The following is a 24,896-nucleotide window of genomic DNA, read 5'->3' on the forward strand; positions in this document are numbered from 1 at the left end:
GAGAACCAGAGTTTTCTGTCACTGGACTGTCTACAGAGGAGAGAACCAGAGTTATTCTGTCACTGGAGACTGTCTACAGAGGAGAGAACCAGAGTTATTCTGTCACTGGAGGCTGTCTATAGAGGAAGAAGCAGAGTTATTCTACCACTGGAGGCTGTCTATAGAGGAGAGAACCAGAGTTATTCTGTCACTGGAGGCTGTCTATAGAGGAGAGAACCAGAGTTATTCTGTCACTGGAGGCTGTCTATAGAGGAGAACCAGAGTTATTCTGTCACTGGAGGCTGTCTATAGAGGAGAGAACCAGAGTTATTCTACCTGGAGGCTGTCTACAGAGGAGAGAACCAGAGTTATTCTGTCACTGGAGGCTGTCTATAGAGGAGAGAACCAGAGTTATTCTGTCACTGGAGGCTGTCTATAGAGGAGAGAAACAGAGTTATTCTGTCACTGGAGGCTGTCTATAGAGGAGAGAACCAGAGTTATTCTACCACTGGAGGCTGTCTATAGAGGAGAGAAACAGAGTTATTCTACCACTGGAGGCTGTCTACAGAGGAGAGCAACAGAGTTATTCTGTCACTGGAGGCTGTCTATAGAGGAGAGAACCAGAGTTATTCTGTCCATGGAGGCTGTCTATAGAGGAGAGAACCAGAGTTATTCTACCCTGGAGGCTGTCTATAGAGGAGAGAACCAGAGTTATTCTGTCACTGGAGGCTGTCTATAGAGGAGAGAACCAGAGTTATTCTGTCACTGGAGGCTGTCTATAGAGGAGAGAACCAGAGTTATTCTGTCACTGGAGACTGTCTATAGAGGAGAGAACCAGAGTTATTCTGTCACTGGAGGCTGTCTATAGAGGAGAGAACCAGAGTTATTCTGTCACTGGAGGCTGTCTATAGAGGAGAGAACCAGAGTTATTCACCACTGGAGGCTGTCTATAGAGGAGAGAACAGAGTTATTCTGTCACTGGAGGCTGTCTATAGAGGAGAGAACCAGAGTTATTCTGTCACTGGAGGCTGTCTACGAGGAGAGAACCAGAGTTATTCTACCACTGGAGGCTGTCTATAGAGGAGAGAACCAGAGTTATTCTGTCACTGGAGACTGTCTACAGAGGAGAGAACCAGAGTTATTCTCACTGGAGGCTGTCTATAGAGGAGAGAACCAGAGTTATTCTCACTGGAGGCTGTCTATAGAGGAGAGAAACCAGAGTTATTCTACCACTGGAGGCTGTCTACAGAGGAGAGAACAGAGTTATTCTGCCACTGGAGGCTGTCTATAGAGGAGAGAACCAGAGTTTTCTGTCACTGGAGACTGTCTACAGAGGAGAGAACCAGAGTTATTCTGTCACTGGAGGCTGTCTATAGAGGAGAGAACAGAGTTATTCTTCACTGGAGGCTGTCTATAGAGGAGAGAAAGAGTTATTCTACACTGGAGGCTGTCTATAGAGGAGAGAACAGAGTTATTCTGTCACTGGAGGCTGTCTATAGAGGAGAGAACCAGAGTTATTCTGTCACTGGAGGCTGTCTATAGAGGAGAACCAGAGTTATTCTGTCACTGGAGGCTGTCTATAGAGGAGAGAACCAGAGTTATTCTACCACTGGAGGCTGTCTATAGAGGAGAGAACCAGAGTTATTCTGTCACTGGAGGCTGTCTATAGAGGAGAGAACCAGAGTTATTCTACCTCTGGAGGCTGTCTATAGAGGAGAGAACCAGAGTTATTCTGTCACTGGAGGCTGTCTATAGAGGAGAGAACCAGAGTTATTCTGTCACTGGAGGCTGTCTATAGAGGAGAGAACCAGAGTTATTCTACCACTGGAGGCTGTCTATAGGGAGAGAACCGAGTTATTCTGTCACTGGAGGCTGTCTATAGAGGAGAAACCAGAGTTATTCTGTCACTGGAGGCTGTCTACAGAGGAGAGAACCAGAGTTATTCTACACTGGAGGCTGTCTATAGAGGAGAGAACCAGAGTTATTCTGTCACTGGAGGCTGTCTATAGAGGAGAGAACCAGAGTTATTCTGTCACTGGAGGCTGTCTATAGAGGAGAGAACCAGAGTTATTCTGTCACTGGATGTTGCCTATAGAGGAGAGAACCAGAGTTATTCTACCACTGGAGGCTGTCTATAGAAGAGAGAAACAGAGTTATTCTGTCACTGGAGGCTGTCTATAGAGGAGAGAACCGAGTTATTCTGTCACTGGAGGCTGTCTATAGAGGAGAGAACCAGAGTTATTCTGTCACTGGAGGCTGTCTAGAGGAGAGAACCAGAGTTATTCTGTCACTGGAGGCTGTCTATAGAGGAGAGAACCAGAGTTTTCTGTCACTGGAGCTGTCTACAGAGGAGAGAACCAGAGTTATTCTGTCCACTGGAGGCTGTCTATAGAGGAGAGAACCAGAGTTATTCTACCACTGGAGGCTGTCTATAGAGGAGAACCAGAGTTATTCTGTCACTGGAGGCTGTCTATAGAGGAGAGAACCAGAGTTATTCTACCACTGGAGGCTGTCTATAGAGGAGAGAACCAGAGTTATTCTGTCACTGGAGGCTGTCTATAGAGGAGAGAACCAGAGTTATTCTGTCACTGGAGTCTGTCTATAGAGGAGAGAACCAGAATTATTCTACCACTGGAGGCTGTCTATAGAGGAGAGAAACAGAGTTATTCTGTCACTGGAGGCTGTCTATAGAGGAGAGAACCAGAGTTATTCTGTCACTGGAGGCTGTCTACAGAGGAGAGAACCAGAGTTATTCTACCACTGGAGGCTGTCTATAGAGGAGAGAACCAGAGTTATTCTGTCACTGGAGGCTGTCTATAGAGGAGAGAAACAGAGTTATTCTGTCACTGGAGGCTGTCTATAGAGGAAGAAACCAGAGTTATTCTGTCACTGGAGGCTGTCTATAGAGGAGAGAACCAGAGTTATTCTGTCACTGGAGGCTGTCTATAGAGGAGAGAACCGAGTTATTCTACCACTGGAGGCTGTCTATAGAGGAGAGAAACAGAGTTATTCTACCACTGGAGGCTGTCTACAGAGGAGAGAACCAGAGTTATTCTGTCACTGGAGGCTGTCTATAGAGGAGAGAACCAGAGTTATTCTGTCACTGGAGGCTGTCTATAGAGGAGAGAACCAGAGTTATTCTGTCACTGGAGGCTGTCTAGAGGAGAGAACCAGAGTTATTCTACCACTGGAGGCTGTCTATAGAGGAGAGAACCAGAGTTATTCTGTCACTGGAGACTGTCTATAGAGAGAACCAGAGTTATTCTGTCACTGGAGGCTGTCTATAGAGGAGAGAACCAGAGTTATTCTGTCACTGGAGGCTGTCTATAGAGGAGAACCAGAGTTATTCTACCACTGGAGGCTGTCTATATAGGAGAGAACAGAGTTATTCTGTCACTGGAGGCTGTCTATAGAGGAGAGAACCAGAGTTATTCTGTCACTGGAGGCTGTCTACAGAGGAGAGAACCAGAGTTATTCTACCACTGGAGGCTGTCTATAGAGGAGATAACCAGAGTTATTCTGTCACTGGACTGTCTAGAGGAGAGAACCAGAGTTATTCTGTCACTGGAGGCTGTCTATAGAGGAGAGAACCAGAGTTATTCTACACTGGAGGCTGTCTATAGAGGAGAGAACCAGAGTTATTCTCACTGGAGGCTGTCTACAGAGGAGAGAACAGAGTTATTCTGCCACTGGAGGCTGTCTATAGAGGAGAGAACCAGAGTTATTCTGTCCTGGAGGCTGTCTATACAGAGGAAGAACCAGTTATTCTGTCACTGGAGGCTGTCTATAGAGGAGAAACAGAGTTATTCTGTCACTGGAGGCTGTCTATAGAGGAGAGAACCAGAGTTATTCTGTCACTGGAGGCTGTCTATAGAGGAGAGAAACAGAGTTATTCTGTCACTGGAGGCTGTCTATAGAGGAGAGAACCAGAGTTATTCTGTCACTGGAGGCTGTCTATAGAGGAGAGAACCAGAGTTATTCTGTCACTGGAGGCTGTCTATAGAGGAGAGAACCAGAGTTATTCTACCACTGGAGGCTGTCTATAGAGGAGAGAACCAGAGTTATTCTGTCACTGGAGGCTGTCTATAGAGGAGAGAACCAGAGTTATTCTACCTCTGGAGGCTGTCTATAGAGGAGAGAACCGAGTTATTCTGTCACTGGAGGCTGTCTAGAGGAGAGAACCAGAGTTATTCTGTCACTGGAGGCTGTCTATAGAGGAGAGAACCAGAGTTATTCTACCACTGGAGGCTGTCTATAGAGGAGAGAACAGAGTTATTCTGTCACTGGAGGCTGTCTATAGAGAGAGAACCAGAGTTATTCTGTCACTGGAGGCTGTCTACAGAGGAGAGACCAGAGTTATTCTACCACTGGAGGCTGTCTATAGAGGAAGAACCAGAGTTATTCTGTCACTGGAGACTGTCTATAGAGGAGAGAACCAGAGTTATTCTGTCACTGGGACTGTCTATAGAGGAGAGAACCAGAGTTATTCTGTCACTGGAGGCTTCTATAGAGGAGAGAACCAGAGTTATTCTCCACTGGAGGCTGTCTATAGAGAGAGAACCAGAGTTATTCTGTCACTGGAGGCTGTCTATAGAGGAGAGAACCAGAGTTATTCTGTCACTGGAGGCTGTCTATAGAGGAGAGAACCAGAGTTATTCTGTCACTGGAGGCTGTCTACAGAGGAGAGAACCAGAGTTATTCTGTCACTGGAGGCTGTCTACAGAGGAGAACCAGAGTTTTCTGTCACTGGAGGCTGTCTACAGAGGAGAGAACCAGAGTTATTCTGTCACTGGAGTGTCTATAGAGGAGAGAACCAGAGTTATTCTACCACTGGAGGCTGTCTATAGAGGAGAGAACCAGAGTTATTCTGTCACTGGAGGCTGTCTATAGAGGAGAGAACCAGAGTTATTCACTGGAGGCTGTCTATAGAGGAAGAACCAGAGTTATTCTACCACTGGAGGCTGTCTATAGAGAGATAACCAGAGTTATTCTGTCACTGGAGGCTGTCTACAGAGGAGAGAACCAGAGTTATTCTGTCACTGGAGGCTGTCTACAGAGAGAGAAAGAGACCAGAGTTATTTCTGTCACTGGAGGCTGTCTACTAGAGGAGAGAACCAGGTTATCTGTCACTGGAGGCTGTCTACAGAGGAGAGAACCAGAGTTATTCTTACACTGGAGGCTGTCTATAAGGAGATAACAGAGTTATTCTGTCACTGGAGGCTGTCTACAGAGGAGAGAACCAGAGTTTATTCTGTCACTGGAGGCTGTCTATAGAGGAGAGAACCAGAGTTATTCTGTCACTGGAGGCTGTCTATAGAGGAGGAGAACCAGAGTTATTCTGTCACTGGAGGCTGTCTATAGAGGAGAGAACCGAGTTATTCTACACTGAGGCTCTGTCTATAGAGGAGAGAAACAGAGTTATTCTACCACTGGGAGGCTGTCTACAGAGGTGAAGCAACAGAGTTATTCTGTCACTGGAGGCTGTCTATAGAGGAGAGAACCAGAGTTATTCTTGTCACTGGAGGCTGTCTATAGAGGAGAGAAACCAGAGTTATTCTGTCACTGGAGGCTGTCTATAGAGGAGAGAACCAGAGTTATTCCTACCACTGGAGGCTGTCTATAGAGGAGGAGAACCAGAGTTCTTCTGTCACTGGAGGCTGTCTACAGAGGAAAGGAACCAGAGTTATTCTGTCACTGGAGGCTGTCTACAGAGGAGAGAACCAGAGTATTCTGTCACTGGAGGGACTGTCTACAGAGGACTGAGAACCAGAGTTACTTCTGTCATGGAGGCTGTCTATAGAGGAGAGAACCAGAGTTATTCTACCACTGGAGGCTTGTCTATAGAGGAGAGAACCAGAGTTATTTCTGTCACTGGAGGGCTGTCTATAGAGGAGAGAACCAGAGTTATTCTACCACTGGAGGCTGTCTATAGAGGAGAGAACCAGAGTTATTCTGTCACTGGAGGCTGTCTATAGAGGAGAGAACCAGAGTTATTCTGTCACTGGCGGCTTGTCTATAGAGGAGAGAAACCAGAATTATTCTACCACTGGAGGCTGTCTACAGAGGAGAGAAACAGAGTTATTCTGTCACTGGAGGCTGTCTATAGAGGAGAGAACCAGAGTTATTCTGTCACTGGAGGCTGTCTATAGAGGGAGAAGAACACAGAGTTTTCTGTCACTGGAGGCTGTCTACAGAGGAGGAGAACCAGAGTTATTCTACCACTGGAGCTGTCTATGTAGAGGAGAGAACCAGAGTTATTCTGTCACTGGAGGCTGTCTAAGAGGAGAGAACCAGAGTATTCTGTCACTGGAGGCTGTCTAGAGGAGAGAACCAGGAGTTATTCTGTCACTGGAGGCTGTCTATAGAGGAGAGAACCAGAGTTATTCTACCACTGGAGGCTGTCTATAGAGGAGAGAAACAGAGTTATTCTACCACTGGAGGCTGTCTACAGAGGAGAGCAACAGAGTTATTCTGTCACTGGAGGCTGTCTATAGAGGAGAGAACCAGAGTTATTCTGTCACTGGAGGCTGTCTATAGAGGAGAGAACCAGAGTTATTCTACCACTGGAGGCTGTCTATAGAGGAGAGAACCAGAGTTATTCTGTCACTGGAGGCTGTCTATAGAGGAGAGAACCAGAGTTATTCTGTCACTGGAGGCTGTCTATAGAGGAGAGAACCAGAGTTATTCTACCACTGGAGGCTGTCTATAGAGGAGAGAACCAGAGTTATTCTGTCACTGGAGGCTGTCTATAGAGGATGAGAACCAGAGTTATTCTACCACTGGAGGCTGTCTATAGAGGAGAGAAACAGAGTTTATTCTGTCACTGGAGGCTGTCTATAGAGGAGAGAACCAGAGTTATTCTGTCACTGGAGGCTGGCTACAGAGGAGAGAACCAGAGTTATTCTACCACTGGAGGCTGTCTATAGAGGAGAGAACCAGAGTTATTCTGTCACTGGAGACTGTCTATAGAGGAGAGAACCAGAGTTATTCTGTCACTGGAGACTGTCTATAGAGGAGAGAACCAGAGTTATTCTGTCACTGGAGGCTGTCTATAGAGGAGAGAACCAGAGTTATTCTACCACTGGAGGCTGTCTATAGAGGAGAGAAACAGAGTTATTCTGTCACTGGAGGCTGTCTATAGAGGAGAGAACCAGAGTTATTCTGTCACTGGAGGCTGTCTACAGAGGAGAGAACCAGAGTTATTCTACCACTGGAGGCTGTCTATAGAGGAGAGAACCAGAGTTATTCTGTCACTGGAGACTGTCTACAGAGGAGAGAACCAGAGTTATTCTGTCACTGGAGGCTGTCTATAGAGGAGAGAACCAGAGTTATTCTACCACTGGCGGCTGTCTATAGAGGAGAGAAACAGAGTTATTCTACCACTGGAGGCTGCCTATAGAGGAGAGAACCAGAGTTATTCTGTCACTGGAGACTGTCTACAGAGGAGAGAACCAGAGTTATTCTGTCACTGGAGGCTGTCTATAGAGGAGAGAAACAGAGTTATTCTACCACTGGAGGCTGTCTATAGAGGAGAGAACCAGAGTTATTCTGTCACTGGAGGCTGTCTATAGAGGAGAGAACCAGAGTTATTCTGTCACTGGAGGCTGTCTATAGAGGAGAGAACCAGAGTTATTCTACCACTGGAGGCTGTCTATAGAGGAGAGAACCAGAGTTATTCTGTCACTGGAGGCTGTCTATAGAGGAGAGAACCAGAGTTATTCTACCACTGGAGGCTGTCTATAGAGGAGAGAAACAGAGTTATTCTGTCACTGGAGGCTGTCTATAGAGGAGAGAACCAGAGTTATTCTGTCACTGGAGGCTGTCTACAGAGGAGAGAACCAGAGTTATTCTACCACTGGAGGCTGTCTATAGAGGAGAGAACCAGAGTTATTCTGTCACTGGAGACTGTCTATAGAGGAGAGAACCAGAGTTATTCTGTCACTGGAGACTGTCTATAGAGGAGAGAACCAGAGTTATTCTGTCACTGGAGGCTGTCTATAGAGGAGAGAACCAGAGTTATTCTACCACTGGAGGCTGTCTATAGAGGAGAGAAACAGAGTTATTCTGTCACTGGAGGCTGTCTATAGAGGAGAGAACCAGAGTTATTCTGTCACTGGAGGCTGTCTACAGAGGAGAGAACCAGAGTTATTCTGTCACTGGAGACTGTCTATAGAGGAGAGAACCAGAGTTATTCTACCACTGGAGGCTGTCTATAGAGGAGAGAAACAGAGTTATTCTGTCACTGGAGGCTGTCTATAGAGGAGAGAACCAGAGTTATTCTGTCACTGGAGGCTGTCTACAGAGGAGAGAACCAGAGTTATTCTACCACTGGAGGCTGTCTATAGAGGAGAGAACCAGAGTTATTCTGTCACTGGAGACTGTCTATAGAGGAGAGAACCAGAGTTATTCTGTCACTGGAGACTGTCTATAGAGGAGAGAACCAGAGTTATTCTGTCACTGGAGACTGTCTACAGAGGAGAGAAACAGAGTTATTCTGCCACTGGAGGCTGTCTATAGAGGAGAGAACCAGAGTTATTCTGTCACTGGAGGCTGTCTACAGAGGAGAGAAACAGAGTTATTCTGTCACTGGAGGCTGTCTATAGAGGAGAGAAACAGAGTTATTCTGACACTGGAGGCTGTCTACAGAGGAGAGAAACAGAGTTATTCTGTCACTGGAGGCTGTCTACAGAGGAGAGAACCAGAGTTATTCTGCCACTGGAGGCTGTCTACAGAGGAGAGAAACAGAGTTATTCTACCACTGGAGGCTGTCTACAGAGGAGAGAAACAGAGTTATTCTACCACTGGAGGCTGTCTACAGAGGAGAGAAACAGAGTTATTCTACCACTGGAGGCTGTCTATAGAGGAGAGAAACAGAGTTATTCTGCCACTGGAGGCTGTCTTCAGAGGAGAGAAACAGAGTTATTCTGTCACTGGAGGCTGTCTACAGAGGAGAGAACCAGAGTTATTCTACCACTGGAGGGCACTATCCCTCCATCTATCCCTCCATCTCATCTCTGTGTGTTTAGTGACAGTGGTACATGCTGATGAGACAGGTACTGAGTTTACTGACAGCACCAGTGGAGGCTGGTGAGGGGAGGACTACTTATAGTAATGGCTAGAATGGAACGTATCAAACACATAGAAATATATTGGTGCTTTATTGATAAATACACATAGTCTCATTTCCCATCAAGTGGAATTAAAATACACTGAATAATCAAAGTTTTCTAAAAGTTACAAACGGTCTCTTTTTGTTCAAGCCAGTTTTACATTCACAGTAGAAACAATGAATGAATGAATGAATGAACGGACGTACCGACGGACCAACAAACTAACTAAAGAACGAATGAACAAACTGAAGAACGAATTATCAAAATAATTATACAAAAATAAGAATAAAAATATGAATTAACGAAGAAACAAAAAATAAATAAATGAATGAATGAATGAATGAACGGACGTACTTACGTAATGACTGACAAACGAAAGAACAAATAAACAAACAGATGAACTAACGAATGATGAATGAATGAACAAACAAAAAATACATGAAGGAATATGAACAAATTAACAAAATAATTATTTTAAAAAATGAATAAAAATATGAATGAATTAACAAACAAATAATAAATAAATGATTTTAAAACACCAATGAATGAAAACATGAATTAATTCTGTGCCATACAAATCAGTGACAGTAGTAGACTATGTAGCAGAGTGTTTAATGGTGCAGTACATTATGAGGTGTCTACAGTAGTAGACTATGTAGCAGAGTGTTTAATGGTGCAGTACATTATGAGGTGTCTACAGTAGTAGACTATGTAGCAGAGTGTTTAATGGTGCAGTACATTATGAGGTGTCTACAGTAGTAGACTATGTAGCAGAGTGTTTAATGGTGCAGTACATTATGAGGTGTCTACAGTAGTAGACTATGTAGCAGAGTGTTTAATGGTGCAGTACATTATGAGGTGTCTACAGCTGTTGGGTCAGTGTCTGGGTGGTTACCAGCATCAGAGTCTTTACTGAAGAAAACAGTAGAATAGTGGAGACAGGCTGGATCTTTGGGGAAGTTGACAGTAGCATAGTGGAGACAGGCTGGATCTCTGGGGAAGTTGACAGTATCATAGTGGAGACAGGCTGGATCTCTGGTGAAGTTGACAGTAGCATAGTGGAGACAGGCTGGATCTCTGGTGAAGTTGACAGTATCATAGTGGAGACAGGCTGGATCTCTGGGGAAGTTGACAGTATCATATTGGAGACAGGCTGGGTCTCTGGGGAAGTTGACAGTATCATAGTGGGGACAGGCTGGATCTCTGGGGAAGTTGACAGCAGCATATGTCACACTGTCTGGAACCTTTGTAGACGGACCAATATTGGAGTAGATGTCACCTGCACAAGGATTGATTGCAGTGGCTCAGGTGGTGGTGATGTCACGGGTTGTATCTGGGTTGTGATTGGTTGCTGTGGCGTAGATGGGGTTAGTGATGGTTCCTGTGTCTGGATCCTGGTTGGTTGTCATGGAGTCAGACACCAACGGTCTGGCAGAGTGTTTGGATGCTGAAGAGGAAAACAAACAGATTATTTATTTGTAATTTATCTTTGATACAGCCTTATTCTAAAAATGGATTCAATATATTTTTTTTCTTATCAATCTACACACAATACTACATAATGACAAAGCGAAATCAGGTTTTTAGACATTTTTGCAAAAAACAACAAAAATAAATCGTATTTACATCAGCATTCAGACACTTTGCTATGAGACTTGAAATTGAGCTCAGTTGCATCCTGTTCCATTGATCATCCCTGAGATGTTTCTACAACTTAATTGGAGTCACCTGTGGTAAATTCAATTTATTGGACATATAAGGTTCCACAGTTGAAAGTACATGTCAGAGCAAAAACCAAGCCATTAGGTCGAAAGGAATTGTCCGTAGAGCTCTGAGACAGGATTGTGTCGAGGCACAGATCTGGGGAAGGGTACCAAAACAATTCTGCCGCATTGAAGGTCCCCAAGAACAGTGGCCTCCATCATTCTTAAATGGAAGAAATTTGGAACCAACAAGAATCTTCCAAGAGCTGGCCGTCCGGCCAAACTGAGCAATCGGGGGAGAAGAACTTTGGTCAGGTAGGTGACCAAGAACCTGATGGTCACTCTGACAGAGCTGTGGAGTTCCTCTGTGGAGATGGGAGAACCTTACAGAAGGACAACGATCTCTGCAGCACTCCACCAATCAGGCCTTTATGGTAGAGTGGCCAGGCGGAAGCCACTCCTCAGTAAAAGGCATGACAGCCCATTTGGAGTTTGCTAAACGGCACCTAAAGGACTCTCAGACCATGAGAAACAAGATTTTCTGGTCTGATGAAACCAAGATTGAACTCTTTGGCCTGAATGCCAAGCATCACGTCTGGAGGAAACCTGGAACCATCCCTACGGTGAAGCATGGTGGTGGCAGCATCATGCTCATCAGGATTGAGGGAAAGATGAACGGAGCAAAGTACAGAAAGATCCTTGATTTAAAACCTGCTCCAGAGCTCTCAGGACCTCAGACTGGGGCGAAGGTTCACCTTCCAACAGGACAACGACCCTAAGCACACAGCCAAGAGAACGCAGGAGTGGCTTCGGGGACAAGTCTCTGAATGTCCTTGAGTGGCCCAGCCAGAGCCCGGACTTGAACCCGATCGAAAATCTCTGGAGAGACCTGAAAATAGCTGTGCAGCGACGCTCCCCATCCAACCTGGCAGAGCTTGAGAGGTCATAGTTCCGTTTTTCATTTTAAATACATTTCCAAACAATTCTAAAAACCTGTATTTGCTTTGTCATTATGGGGTATTGTAGATAAATGAGGGGTGAAAAAAACGGTTTAATCAATTTTAGAATAAGGCTATAACATAATAAAATGTGGAAAAAGTCAATGTATATGCATACATTCATTTGAGAGTTACTCACTTGATGTTTTCCTGTTTCTCCATTTGTAGATCAGTAGCAGGATGAGTCCCACCACCAACACAGGACTCACACACACCATGATGACCACTTGGGTAACTGGTAGGAAGACAGACAGACAGACTGAGAAAATAACGATGTGATGAAAGAAGAGACTTAAAAAGCGAGTGATCCGAGTAACCTTAGCAACCTCGAGTTACATCACTTCCTGTTGGAAGAGAGAGATTTGTCCAATGCATGAACATACATAGTTGATTCCGTCAATATTATCCGATTGCATTATTTAACAGCATATTATAGTTGACTGAAGGTCATAGAATGATGGCAAGTGACAGGTGTATCACACCTGTTCTCTGAGAAGGATCAATACTGATGTCTCCAGATGCCATAAATGTTGTAGAGAGGTTTAGTAGGGTTGTGGAGACATTGGGTCTGGAGTTGAATGTTGATGTTTCAGGAGGAGCTGTATGTGAAAAGAAAGTATGGGTTAACACAAATACAGTCACCATTTTGTTTTACTGTTGCTGGAAATAACTCAGAAAGCCTCTAACAAACAAACAATGTTCAAGACAAGTGTGTGTTAACTTACCATCTGTAACTGTGAGATGCACCTCTTGGAATGTGTCCTTTATAGATCTGTCCACTCCACACCAGTAGGTTCCAGAGTCTGACTTCCTCAGGTCCTTGATGGTCACATAGAATAAACCTCCCTTGTCTTCTATACTGTATATATCTTGAGTTACATTCTTACTCCCATTAGTTTCAACCAGAATGTCTTCACCAGAACATGTCCCCTTGCAGAAGTATTTGTTGTTGTTTCCTGCCAATGTGAATGTGCAGCCCACAGTGACTTGTCCTCCCACCACCTCCTCCACATTAGTGACAGCTGACTCCACAACACACAGAGCTGTCAAACAGAAACACACAGTACAGTCACAACTGTTGACCTGTGAGATATACTTTAACCCTGCTCAAATCGAACTTGAACCCTGCTCAAATCGAACTTTAACCCTGCATAAATCTTACTTTAACCCTGAACATCTTACTTTAATCTTGCTCAAATTTGACTTGAACCCTGCTCAAATTTTACTTGAACCCTGCTCAAATTTTACTTGAACCCTGCATGAATCAAACTTTAACGCTGCATGAATATTATTTTGACCCTGCTCAAATCTTACTTTAACCCTGCTCAAATCTTACTTTCACCCTGCTCAAATCTGCACACATGTTACTTACAGACAAATAATTACAAATAATTACCTAATTCATTATGTACTATATGATCCAGACATTAGTATAGAAACTGAGACAGACAAACAGACAGACAGACAGAACTTATATGAGAGGAGACAGCAGTAGACAACATGGATTATCTTCATTCTGGACAGTTACTCCTCAGTTACTATACTGTTAAAGTTACTTTATCACAGTTACTATACTGTTAAAGTTACTTTACTATCACAGTTACTGTACTGTTGAAGTTACTTTACTATCACAGTTACTATACTGTTAAAGTTACTTTACTATCACAGTTACTGTACTGTTGAAGTTACTTTACTATCACAGTTACTGTACTGTTAATGTTACTTTACTATACTACCAGCTAGCACAGGTCAACAACAGCTTGTCTGTCAGTTACTAGTTTGACAGCTGGGTGTTTCTGAAGAGATCTTTCTTATTTTTTGAAAGCTCCTTCCTCCTCTGACACCCAACTCCTCTCACTCACTCTCTCTATCTATCTCTCTCTCTCTCTATCTCTCCATGTCAGAGGTGGTGTTCAGGGGATGGGCATTTGCCTACACATCCTCATTTCTCTGAATTGACCTCAGTGTCTGGAGGTCTATATGTGCCGCAGAGTGAAACTGGTTTAAACCGGCCGGAGGTTAGACTTCTAAACCACCAGACAACTCAGCTTCCTGTAGGTGACTAAGTCTTAAAACTGTCGACTTCACTGTTACCATGTTTGTTTCAGCAGACGAAGGAACACATTGTTGAGATGATGACAATATATACATCAGGTATACATCACTATATCGTATTACATTGATCCACATATATTTACTGTGATTGAAAAAGTATGCTCCAAAATGGATTTCCAAGTACAAATGTTACAGAGACTAACACTATCCTGTCTCAGTGTGAAGTTAATGGTGCCATCATTTTAGTTTGGGTCTGTTGTGTTTTGGGTTTGAATGGTGAAGTCTTGGGTTGTTGTATTGAGGGTTTGGTAGGTGGAGTCTTGGGTTGCTGTGTTTTGGGTTTGAATGGTGAAGTCTTGGGTTGTTGTATTGAGGGTTTGATAGGTGGAGTCTTGGGTTGTTGTGTTGAGGGTTTGGTAGGTGGAGTCTTGGGTTGCTGTATTGAGGGTTTTGATAGGTGGAGTCTTGGGTTGCTGTGTTGAGGTTTTGGTAGGTGGAGTCTTGGGTTGCTGTATTGAGGGTTTGGTAGGTGGAGTCTTGGGTTGCTGTGTTGAGGGTTTAGTAGGTGGAGTCTTGGGTTGCTGTGTTGAGGGTTTGGTAGGTGGAGTCTTGGGTTGCTGTGTTGAGGGTTTGGTAGGTGGAGTCTTGGGTTGCTGTATTGAGGGTTTGGTAGGTGGAGTCTTGGGTTGCTGTGTTGAGGGTTTGGTAGGTGGAGTCTTGGGTTGCTGTGTTGAGGGTTTGGTAGGTGGAGTCTTGGGTTGCTGTGTTGAGGGTTTGGTAGGTGGAGTCTTGGGTTGCTGTATTGAGGGTTTGGTAGGTGGAGTCTTGGGTTGCTGTGTTGAGGGTTTAGTAGGTGGAGTCTTGGGTTGCTGTGTTGAGGGTTTGGTAGGTGGAGTCTTGGGTTGCTGTGTTGAGGGTTTGATAGGTGGAGTCTTGGGTTGCTGTGTTGAGGGTTTGATAGGTGGAGTCTTGGGTTGCTGTGTTGAGGTTTTGGTAGGTGGAGTCTTGGGTTGCTGTATTGAGGGTTTGGTAGGTGGAGTCTTGGGTTGCTGTGTTGAGGGTTTAGTAGGTGGAGTCTTGGGTTGCTGTGTTGAGGGTTTGGTAGGTGGAGTCTTGGGTTGCTGTATTGAGGGTTTGGTAGGTGGAGTCTTGGGTTGCTGTGTTGAGGGTTTAGTAAGTGGAGTCTTGGGTTGCTGTGTTGAGGGTTTGGTAGGTGGAGTCTTGGGTTGCTGTGTTGAGGGTTTGATAGGTGGAGTCTTGGGTTGTTGTGTTGGGGGTTTGGTAGGTGGAGTCTTGAGTTGTTGTGTCTGGATTGGTGACTGGTCCTATGGAACAAACAACATATAATTAACGTGTGTGTGTGTGTGTGTGTGTGTGTATATGTGTGTGTGTGTGTGTGTGTGTGTGTGTGTGTGTGTGTGTGTGTGTGTGTGTGTGTGTGTGTGTGTGTGTGTGTGTGTGTGTGTGTGTGTGTGTGCGTACTGTACACATGCAGTGCTGCAGTTGTGGTGTGCTGTAGTGGTGCAGTGGTGTAGTGGTGCAATGGTGTACTGCTGCAGTGGTGCAGTGGTGTAGTGGTGCACTGGTGTAGTGCTGCAGTGGTGCAGTGGTGTAGTGGTGTAGTGCTGTAGTGCTGCAGAGGTGTAGTGGTGCAATGGTGTACTGCTGCAGTGGTGCAGTGGTGTAGTGCTGCAGTGGTGTAGTGCTGCAGTGGTGTAGTGCTGCAGTGGTGTTGTACAGTAGTGTGTGTGTGTGTGTGTGTGTGTGTGTGTGTGTGTGTGTGTGTGTGTGTGTGTGTGCGTACTGTGCACATGCAGTGCTGCAGTGGTGTAGTGCTGCAGTGGTGTAGTGCTGCAGGGGTGCAGTGGTGCAGTGGTGCAGTGCTGCAGTGGTGTTGCACAGTAGTGGTGCAGTACTGCAGTGCTGCAGTGGTGCAGTGGTGTAGTGCTGCAGTGGTGCGATGGTGTAGTGGTGTAGTGCTGCAGTGGTGCGGTGGTGTAGTGGTGTAGTGCAGTAGTGCTGAGGTGGTGCAGGGGTGCAGAAGTTATGCTCGGCCCGCCCGGTGAAGGAAAGGCACCCTGTGGGAAAAAGTCTATGAGAAACAGTGACATGTACTCTGAATTACCTAAAATTATAAGTCTTTCACAGTCAGGCAAATCCAAGCTGTACTGTGCTGGCCTGGATATTTTCTTCTCACTAACATTTCTAGAATGAGTATCTAGGTCAACTCATCTAGGCTTTTTCTTGGCTCAGTGTCAGCTTAGTTTCTTTGGTGTGTAAACCACCACTGTGTTCTTGTGTTCTGAGTTCCTACAGTACCTCTCTTCCCACTACAGAGCCAAGCTGGACTAGGCTGGCCTGGTAATTCATTCAACTGAAGCCTGGAACTGAACTGACATTGAAAATGTGAAAATAATCAATCAGATCCAGCAGTGTAAAAAGTCTATGTTCTGAGAAATGTTCTTGTTTCTTACAACCTTATGCTTATCACATTAGCCTACTCTAGCTCAACAGTCCCGTGGACTGGACACTGATCCCGAAGAAGTTTCAAGCTACAGTACATGGCTAGTTTATTCCTGAATGATTTAAAGTTCATATTTTATTTAATAGCATGTTGTTGAAATGTTGAACACTTCTGAGATCTCTTACTGATACGGCGAATAGCTCCATTACACTACTTTGATACGTATCAGTGGGATTAAGATATCAGTATACTCCACTACACTACTATGATACACATTAATGGGGATTAAGATATCAGTATACTCCAATAAACTACTTTGACACATGTCAATGGGGATTAAGAAGTCAGTATACTCCACTACACTACTTTGATATGTATTTATGGGGATTAAGAAGTCAGTACACACCACTACACTACTTTGATAAGTATCAGTGGGGATTTAAAAGTCAGTATACTCCACTAGACTACTTTCATACATGTAAATGGGGATCAAGAAGTCGTTATACTCCACTACACTACTTTGATATGTATCAATGGGGATTAAGAAATTGGCATACTCCATTACACTACTTTGATACACATTAATGGGGATTAAGATATCAGTATACTCCACTACACTACTTTGTTTTCGTATCAATGGGGATTAAGAAGTCAGTATACTCCACTACACTACTTTGATACACATTAATGGGGATTAAGATATCAGTATACTCCACTACACTACTTTGATACACATTAATGGGGATTAAGATATCAGTATACTCCACTACACTACTTTGATACACATTAATGGGGATTAAGATATCAGTATACTCCACTACACTACTTTGATACACATTAATGGGGATTAAGATATCAGTATACTCCACTACACTACTTTGATACACATTAATGGGGATTAAGATATCAGTATACTCCACTACACTACTTTGATACACATTAATGGGGATTAAGATATCAGTATACTCCACTACACTACTTTGATACACATTAATGGGGATTAAGATATCAGTATACTCCACTACACTACTTTGATACACATTAATGGGGATTAAGATATCAGTATACTCCACTACACTACTTTGATACACATTAATGGGGATTAAGATATCAGTATACTCCACTACACTACTTTGATACACATTAATGGGGATTAAGATATCAGTATACTCCACTACACTACTTTGATACACATTAATGGGGATTAAGATATCAGTATACTCCACTACACTACTTTGATACACATTAATGGGGATTAAGATATCAGTATACTCCACTACACTACTTTGATACACATTAATAGGGATTAAGATATCAGTATACTCCACTACACTACTTTGATACACATTAATGGGGATTAAGATATCAGTATACTCCACTACACTACTTTGATACACATTAATGGGGATTAAGATATCAGTATACTCCACTACACTACTTTGATACACATTAATGGGGATTAAGATATCAGTATACTCCACTACACTACTTTGACACATATCAATTGGGATTAATGAAGAAGTCATTATACTCCACAACACTACAGTGTTACGAATAAATGGGGATTAGAAAATCAGTATACTCCAGTACACTACTTTGATATGTATCATTGGGGATTAACAAATCGTCATTCTCCATTACACTACCTTGATACGGAATAAATGTGTATTAGGAAATCAGTATACAACACTACTTTGATATGTATCAGTGGGGATTAAGAAGTCAGTATAGACAAAAAAACGTATGTGTACTACACCATGCATGCACGCACATACATTTAGTACATACACACATAAATACATACATACATAGATACAAACATATCTACGTATGAGGGTTACTCACTTGATGATTTCCTGTTTCTCCTCCATTTGTAGATCAGTAGCAGGATGAGTCCCACCACCAACACAGGACTCACACACACCATGATGACCACTAGTGTACCTGGAACTACAAATACAAGATAATCACATTCCTCTCAGACCCTTCTCCTTCCTAAACTACTGTAATAGTTTCCTAACCACCTAGTCCTCCTACTGTATCAGTAGGACACTAAAGAACATCAGATCACCTAGAACACACAGACCAACACCAGAGAACATCAGAACACCTAGAACACCCAGACCAACACCAGAGAACATCACATCACCTAGAACACCCAGAGACAGTACACAGGCATAATGTTACAGTGATGCTACATTTAGCTAGTCTCTACTGTACTGTACTTCTGTGTTTCTTCCATTTCAGAGGGAGGGAGGAAGGAAGACAACATTAGACAGAGAAACAGGTGGGTGTTGAGAAGAGCAGAAATAGAGAGGAATTGTTAGTGATGAGATATCAATAGTCACAGTCAGATTATTCAGTATTTTATAAAGTATCAGGCAAAGTCAATGTGGTTCTTTTTATGGTTCTATTACAGTGTGATTCTTGGTAGTTGTAGTCCATGTTACAGTATGGTGCTTGGTAGTTGTTGTCCATATTACAGTATGGTGCTTGGTAGTTGTAGTTTATCTCATGTTGTGCTGAGGGTTCATTATGTTACCTTGGTAATGTTCACCATGTGTGTTATGTGTGCTCTAGAGAGATAGTGTGTGACTAATGTGTGTGAGTTTGAGAGTGTGTGTGTGCATGCGCCTGCATACTTGTTTATGTTTGTATGGTTCCGAGACTGAAAGTACTACCCTCTCTGTGTGTTTCAGAGGAAGTGGTGTGAACCTTGACCTTGAGGCCCTGACGTTCTTATTGTCATAAACACACAATGACTATAACTACTAGTCTCTAAATACTGCACCTCTCTGAGTACAGTTGCAATACTAAAGATAATGACTATAACTACTAGTCGCTCAATACAGCACCTCTCTGAGTACAGTTACAATACTAAAGATAATGACTATAACTACTAGTCTCTCAATACAGAACCTCTCTGAGTACAGTTGCAATACTAAAGATAATGACTATAACTACTAGTCTCTCAATACAGAACCTCTCTGAGTACAGTTACAATACTAAAGATAATGACTATAACTACTAGTCTCTCAATACAGGAGAGGAAGAGATATGAGAAGGGGGTGAGGAGGAGATGTGAGAGGGGGGAGAGTACAACGGTGGAGAAGGGGAAGATGTGAAGTAATGAAGGTAATATACCTGCAGAGTTTAAGGGGTCAGTTTCCATGGTGATGTTTATTGATGGGTGTGTCGTGGAGAGGAGAGGTCTGGAGGTGATGGAGCCAGGGTTGGGAGGAACAGGAGCTGAGAGAGAGAGAGAGAGAGAGAGAGAGAGAGAGAGAGAGAGAGAGAGGATGCGAGAATGCGGTAATGCGAGAATGCGCCTTCGTACTTGTTCATGTGTGTGTGGTTTGGGGTGTGTGTATCCGAGGCTGAAAGCGGTACCCTCTCTGTGTGTTTCAGAGGACCTTGAGGCCCTTGACCTTGAGGCCCTGATGTTCTTATTGTCATAAACACACAATGATTATAACTACTAGTCTCTCAATACAGAACCTCTCTGAGTACAGTTACAATACTACAGATAATGACTGTAACTACTATTCTCTCAATACAGGAGAGGAAGAGATATGAGAAGGGGGAGAGTACAGCGGTGGAGAAAGGGAAAATGTGAAGTAATGAGGGTGATATACCTGCAGATTTGTACCTTGTCAGCTCAGGGATTCAAACTTGCCACCTTTCGGTTACTAGTCCAAAGCTCTAACCACTAGGCTACCCTGCCGCCCCATATAATCCTGTGTACACACTGATACACACTGATAGAACGTCTTAGACACCAACCTCTGTCCACAGTGATCCTGACTTCAGTCTTGTTATACCACCACCATGTGTTTATTTCACACCAGTAGGTCCCTGAATCCTCTAGGGTCAGGTTAGTGATGGTCACAGTGAAGACTCTTCTCTCTGTGTCGTCATACAGAGAGAATCTCCCTTTATGAGTCCACGCTGGGTGCTGATGCATTTTGGTTTGGATTACGTCAACCTGGTAGGCCCAGATCCCTTTAGAGAGGTACTTCTGGTATGTCTCAAACCCCCGGTCATAAGGACACTGAATGCTGGAATTTCCTCCTTCTTTCCATCTCTTTGTGATCACTCTTGACATCACACAGCTCACAGCTATGAAACAACCAAGGAAACACGCTCACATCATCTCTATAATAACAGTTGCAATAGTCACCATGTTTAACAGACAGTCAGGTAAGGGAGATAGTTGAGTGACAGGTAGAGAATGTTTAACAATCTGGGACTGAGTGATACAGTACATTTCTGTGTTCAGGACTACAGCAATACAGTAAAACAGTGTTGAAGGGTAAAGAAAAGTACAGTATTGATCACTGTAGCATAAGAATTGAGTGATGTGTTCAGTGAGTAACACAGTTCAATATGGGGTGTGTATTAATGTATTGAGGTCTAATTGTAACAGTTCAATATGGGGTGTGTATTAATGTATTGAGGTCTAAAATTAACAGTTCAATATGGGGTCTGAATTAATGTATTGAGGTCTAATAGTAACAGTTCAATATAGGGTGTGTATTAATGTATTGAGGTCTAAAATTAACAGTTCAATATGGGGTCTGTATTAATGTATTGAGGTCTAATAGTAACCGTTCAATATGGGGTGTGTATTAATGTAATATATTCTAATAGTAACAGTTCAATATGGGGTGTGTATTAATGTATTGAGGTCTGATAGTAACAGTTCAATATGGGGTGTGTATTAATGTATTGAGGTCTAATAGTAACAGTTCAATATGGGGTGTGTATTAATGTATTGAGGTCCGATAGAAACAGTTCAATATGGGGTGTGTATTAATGTAATATATTCTAATAGTAACAGTTCAATATGGGGTGTGTATTAATGTATTGAGGTCTGATAGAAACAGTTCACTATGGGGTGTGTATTAATGTATTGAGGTCTGATAGTAACAGTTCAATATGGGGTGTGTATTAATGTATTGAGGTCTAATAGTAACAGTTCAATATGGGGTGTGTATTAATGTAATATATTCTAATAGTAACAGTTCAATATGGGGTGTGTATTAATGTATTAAGGTCTGATAGTTACAGTTCAATATGGGGTGTGTATTAATGTATTGAGGTCTAATAGTAACAGTTCAATATGGGGTGTGTATTAATGTAATATATTCTAATAGTAACAGTTCAATATGGGGTGTGTATTAATGTATTGAGGTCTGATAGTAACAGTTCAATATGGGGTGTGTATTAATGTAATATATTCTAATAGTAACAGTTCAATATGGGGTGTGTATTAATGTATTGAGGTCTGATAGTTACAGTTCAATATGGGGTGTGTATTAATGTATTGAGGTCTGATCGTTACAGTTCAATATGGGGTGTGTATTAATGTAATATATTCTAATAGTAACAGTTCAATATGGGGTGTGTATTAATGTATTGAGGTCTGATAGTAACAGTTAAATATGGGGTGTGTATTAATGTAATATATTCTAATAGTAACAGTTCAATATGGGGTGTGTATTAATGTATTGAGGTCTGATAGTTACAGTTCAATATGGGGTGTGTATTAATGTATTGAGGTCTGATAGTAACAGTTCAATATGGGGTGTGTATTAATGTAATATATTCTGATAGTAACAGTTCAATATGGGGTGTGTATTAATGTAATATATTGTAATAGTAACAGTTCAATATGGGGTGTGTATTAATTTATTGAGGTCAAAGAGTAACAGTTCAATATGGGGTCTGTATTAATGTATTGAGGTCTGATAGTAACAGTTCAATATGGGGTGTGTATTAATGTATTGAGGTCTGATAGTAACAGTTCAATATGGGGTGTGTATTAATGTATTGAGGTCTAATAGTAACAATTCAATATGGGGTGTGTATTAATGTATTGAGGTCTAATAGTAACAGTTCAATATGGGGTGTGTATTAATGTAATATATTCTAATAGTAACAGTACAATATGGGGTGTGTATTAATGTATTGAGGTCTGATAGTTACAGTTCAATATGGGGTGTGTATTAATGTAATATATTCTAATAGTAACAGTTCAATATGGGGTGTGTATTAATGTATTGAGGTATAATAGTAACAGTTCAATATGGGGTGTGTATTAATGTAATATATTCTAATAGTAACAGTACAATATGGGGTGTGTATTAATGTATTGAGGTCTGATAGTTACAGTTCAATATGGGGTGTGTATTTATTTATTGAGGTCTGATAGTAACAGTTCAATATGGGGTGTGTATTAATGTATTGAGGTCTGATAGTAACAGTTCAATATGGGGTGTGTATTAATGTAATATATTCCAATAGTTACAGTTCAATATGGGGTGTGTATTAATGTAATATATTGTAATAGTAACAGTTCAATATGGGGTGTGTATTAATGTATTGAGGTCTAATAGTAAGAGTTCAATAATGGGTGTGTATTAATGTAATATAGTCTAATAGTATCAGTTCAATATGGGGTGTGTATTAATGTATTGAGGTCTGATAGTAACAGTTAAATATGGGGTGTGTATTAATGTAATATATTCTAATAGTAACAGTTCAATATGGGGTGTGTATTAATGTTTTGAGGTCTAATAGTATCAGTTCAATATGGGGTGTGTATTAATGTATTGAGGTCTAAGAGTAACAGTTCAATATGGGGTCTGTATTAATGTATTGAGGTCTAATAGTAACAGTTCAATATGGGGTGTGTATTAATGTATTGAGGTCTGATAGTAACAGTTCAATATGGGGTGTGTATTAATGTATTGAGGTCTAATAGTAACAGTTCAATATGGGGTCTGTATTAATGTATTGAGGTCTAATAGTAACAGTTCAATATCGGGTGTGTATTAATGTATTGAGGTCTGATAGTAACAGTTCGATATGGGTTGTGTATTAATGTAATATATTCTAATAGTAACAGTTCAATATGGGGTGTGTATTAATGTATTGAGGTCTGATAGTAACAGTTCAATATGGGGTGTGTGTTAATGTATTGAGGTCTGATAGTTACAGTTCAATATGGGGTGTGTATTAATGTAAAATATTCTAATAGTATCAGTTCAATATGGGGTGTGTATTAATGTATTGAGGTCTGATAGTAACAGTTCAATATGGGGTGTATGTTAATGTAATATATTCTAATAGTAACAGTTCAATATGGGGTGTGTATTAATGTATTGAGGTCTAGGAGTAACAGTTCAATATGGGGTCTGTATTAATGTATTGAGGTCTAATAGTAACAGTTCAATATGGGCTGTGTATTAATGTATTGAGGTCTGATAGTAACAGTTCAATATGGGATGTGTATTATTGTAATATATTCTAATAGTAACAGTTCAATATGGGGTGTGTATTAATGTATTGAGGTCTGATAGTAACAGTTCAATATGGGGTGTGTATTAATGGATTGAGGTCTGATAGTAACAGTTCAATATGGGGTGTGTATTAATGTATTGAGGTCTGATAGTAACAGTTCAATATGGGGTGTGTATTAATGTAATATATTCTAATAGTAACAGTTCAATATGGGGTGTGTATTAATGTATTGAGGTCTGATAGTAACAGTTCAATATGGGGTGTGTATTAATGTAATATATTCTAATAGTAACAGTTCAATATGGGGTGTGTATTAATGTATTGAGGTCTGATAGTTACAGTTCAATATGGGGTGTGTATTAATGTAATATATTCTAATAGTAACAGTTCAATATGGGGTGTGTATTAATGTATTGAGGTCTAATAGTAACAGTTCAATATGGGGTGTGTATTAATGTAATATATTCTAATAGTACTCACCACAGAGGAGGCTGATGTTGACAGCCATGAGATTCCTCATTCTGCTCTCTGGCTTCCCTCCTATGTTGTAAAAATTATACTGTTCTCCACTCACTCCAGTCCTCTACCAGTCACTACCAGTATAGTCCCAGATACTCAGACTCTCTACCAGTCACTACCAGTCTAGTCCCAGATCCTCAGACTCTCTACCAGTCACTACCAGTATAGTCCCAGATACTCAGACTCTCTACCAGTCACTACCAGTCTAGTCCCAGATACTCAGACTCTCTACCAGTCTAGTCCCAGATACTCAGACTCTCTCCCAGTCACTACCAGTCTAGTCCCAGATACTCAGACTCTCTACCAGTCACTACCAGTATAGTCCCAGATACTCAGACTCTCTACCAGTCAATACCAGTATAGTCCCAGATACTCAGACTCTCTACCAGTCAATACCATTCTAGTCCCAGATACTCAGACTCTCTACCAGTCACTACCAGTCTAGTCCCAGATACTCAGACTCTCTACCAGTCAATACCATTCTAGTCCCAGATACTCAGACTCTCTACCAGTCACTACCAGTATAGTCCCAGATACTCAGACTCTCTACCAGTCAATACCAGTATAGTCCCAGATACTCAGACTCTCTACCAGTCAATACCATTCTAGTCCCAGATACTCAGACTCTCTACCAGTCACTACCAGTCTAGTCCCAGATTCTCAGACTCTCTCCCAGTCACTACCAGTCTAGTCCCAGATACTCAGACTCTCTACCAGTCAATACCAGTCTAGTCCCAGATTCTCAGACTCTCTCCCAGTCACT

The 24,896-nt window shown here is 42.2% G+C and overlaps 1 protein-coding gene across 1 annotated transcript; it reads right to left on the reverse strand.

Moving 5' to 3' along the window:
• Positions 1-10,152: 10,152 nt before the first annotated feature.
• Positions 10,153-24,247, reverse strand: LOC115147906 (uncharacterized). The gene is made up of 9 exons (XM_029690163.1): positions 24,095-24,247; positions 20,093-20,428; positions 19,454-19,558; positions 18,155-18,259; positions 15,837-15,923; positions 12,516-12,893; positions 12,273-12,389; positions 11,930-12,025; positions 10,153-10,536 (listed from the first exon to the last, which is right to left on the reverse strand). Exons 1-9 carry the CDS (start codon positions 24,132-24,134, stop codon positions 10,394-10,396), a joined length of 1,407 nt encoding a protein of 468 aa, XP_029546023.1. The 5' UTR covers positions 24,135-24,247; the 3' UTR covers positions 10,153-10,393.
• Positions 24,248-24,896: the final 649 nt, after the last annotated feature.

The sequence above is a fragment of the Salmo trutta genome, chromosome 14 (assembly GCF_901001165.1).
Source record: "Salmo trutta chromosome 14, fSalTru1.1, whole genome shotgun sequence".
In the NCBI taxonomy this organism is placed as follows: domain Eukaryota; kingdom Metazoa; phylum Chordata; class Actinopteri; order Salmoniformes; family Salmonidae; genus Salmo; species Salmo trutta.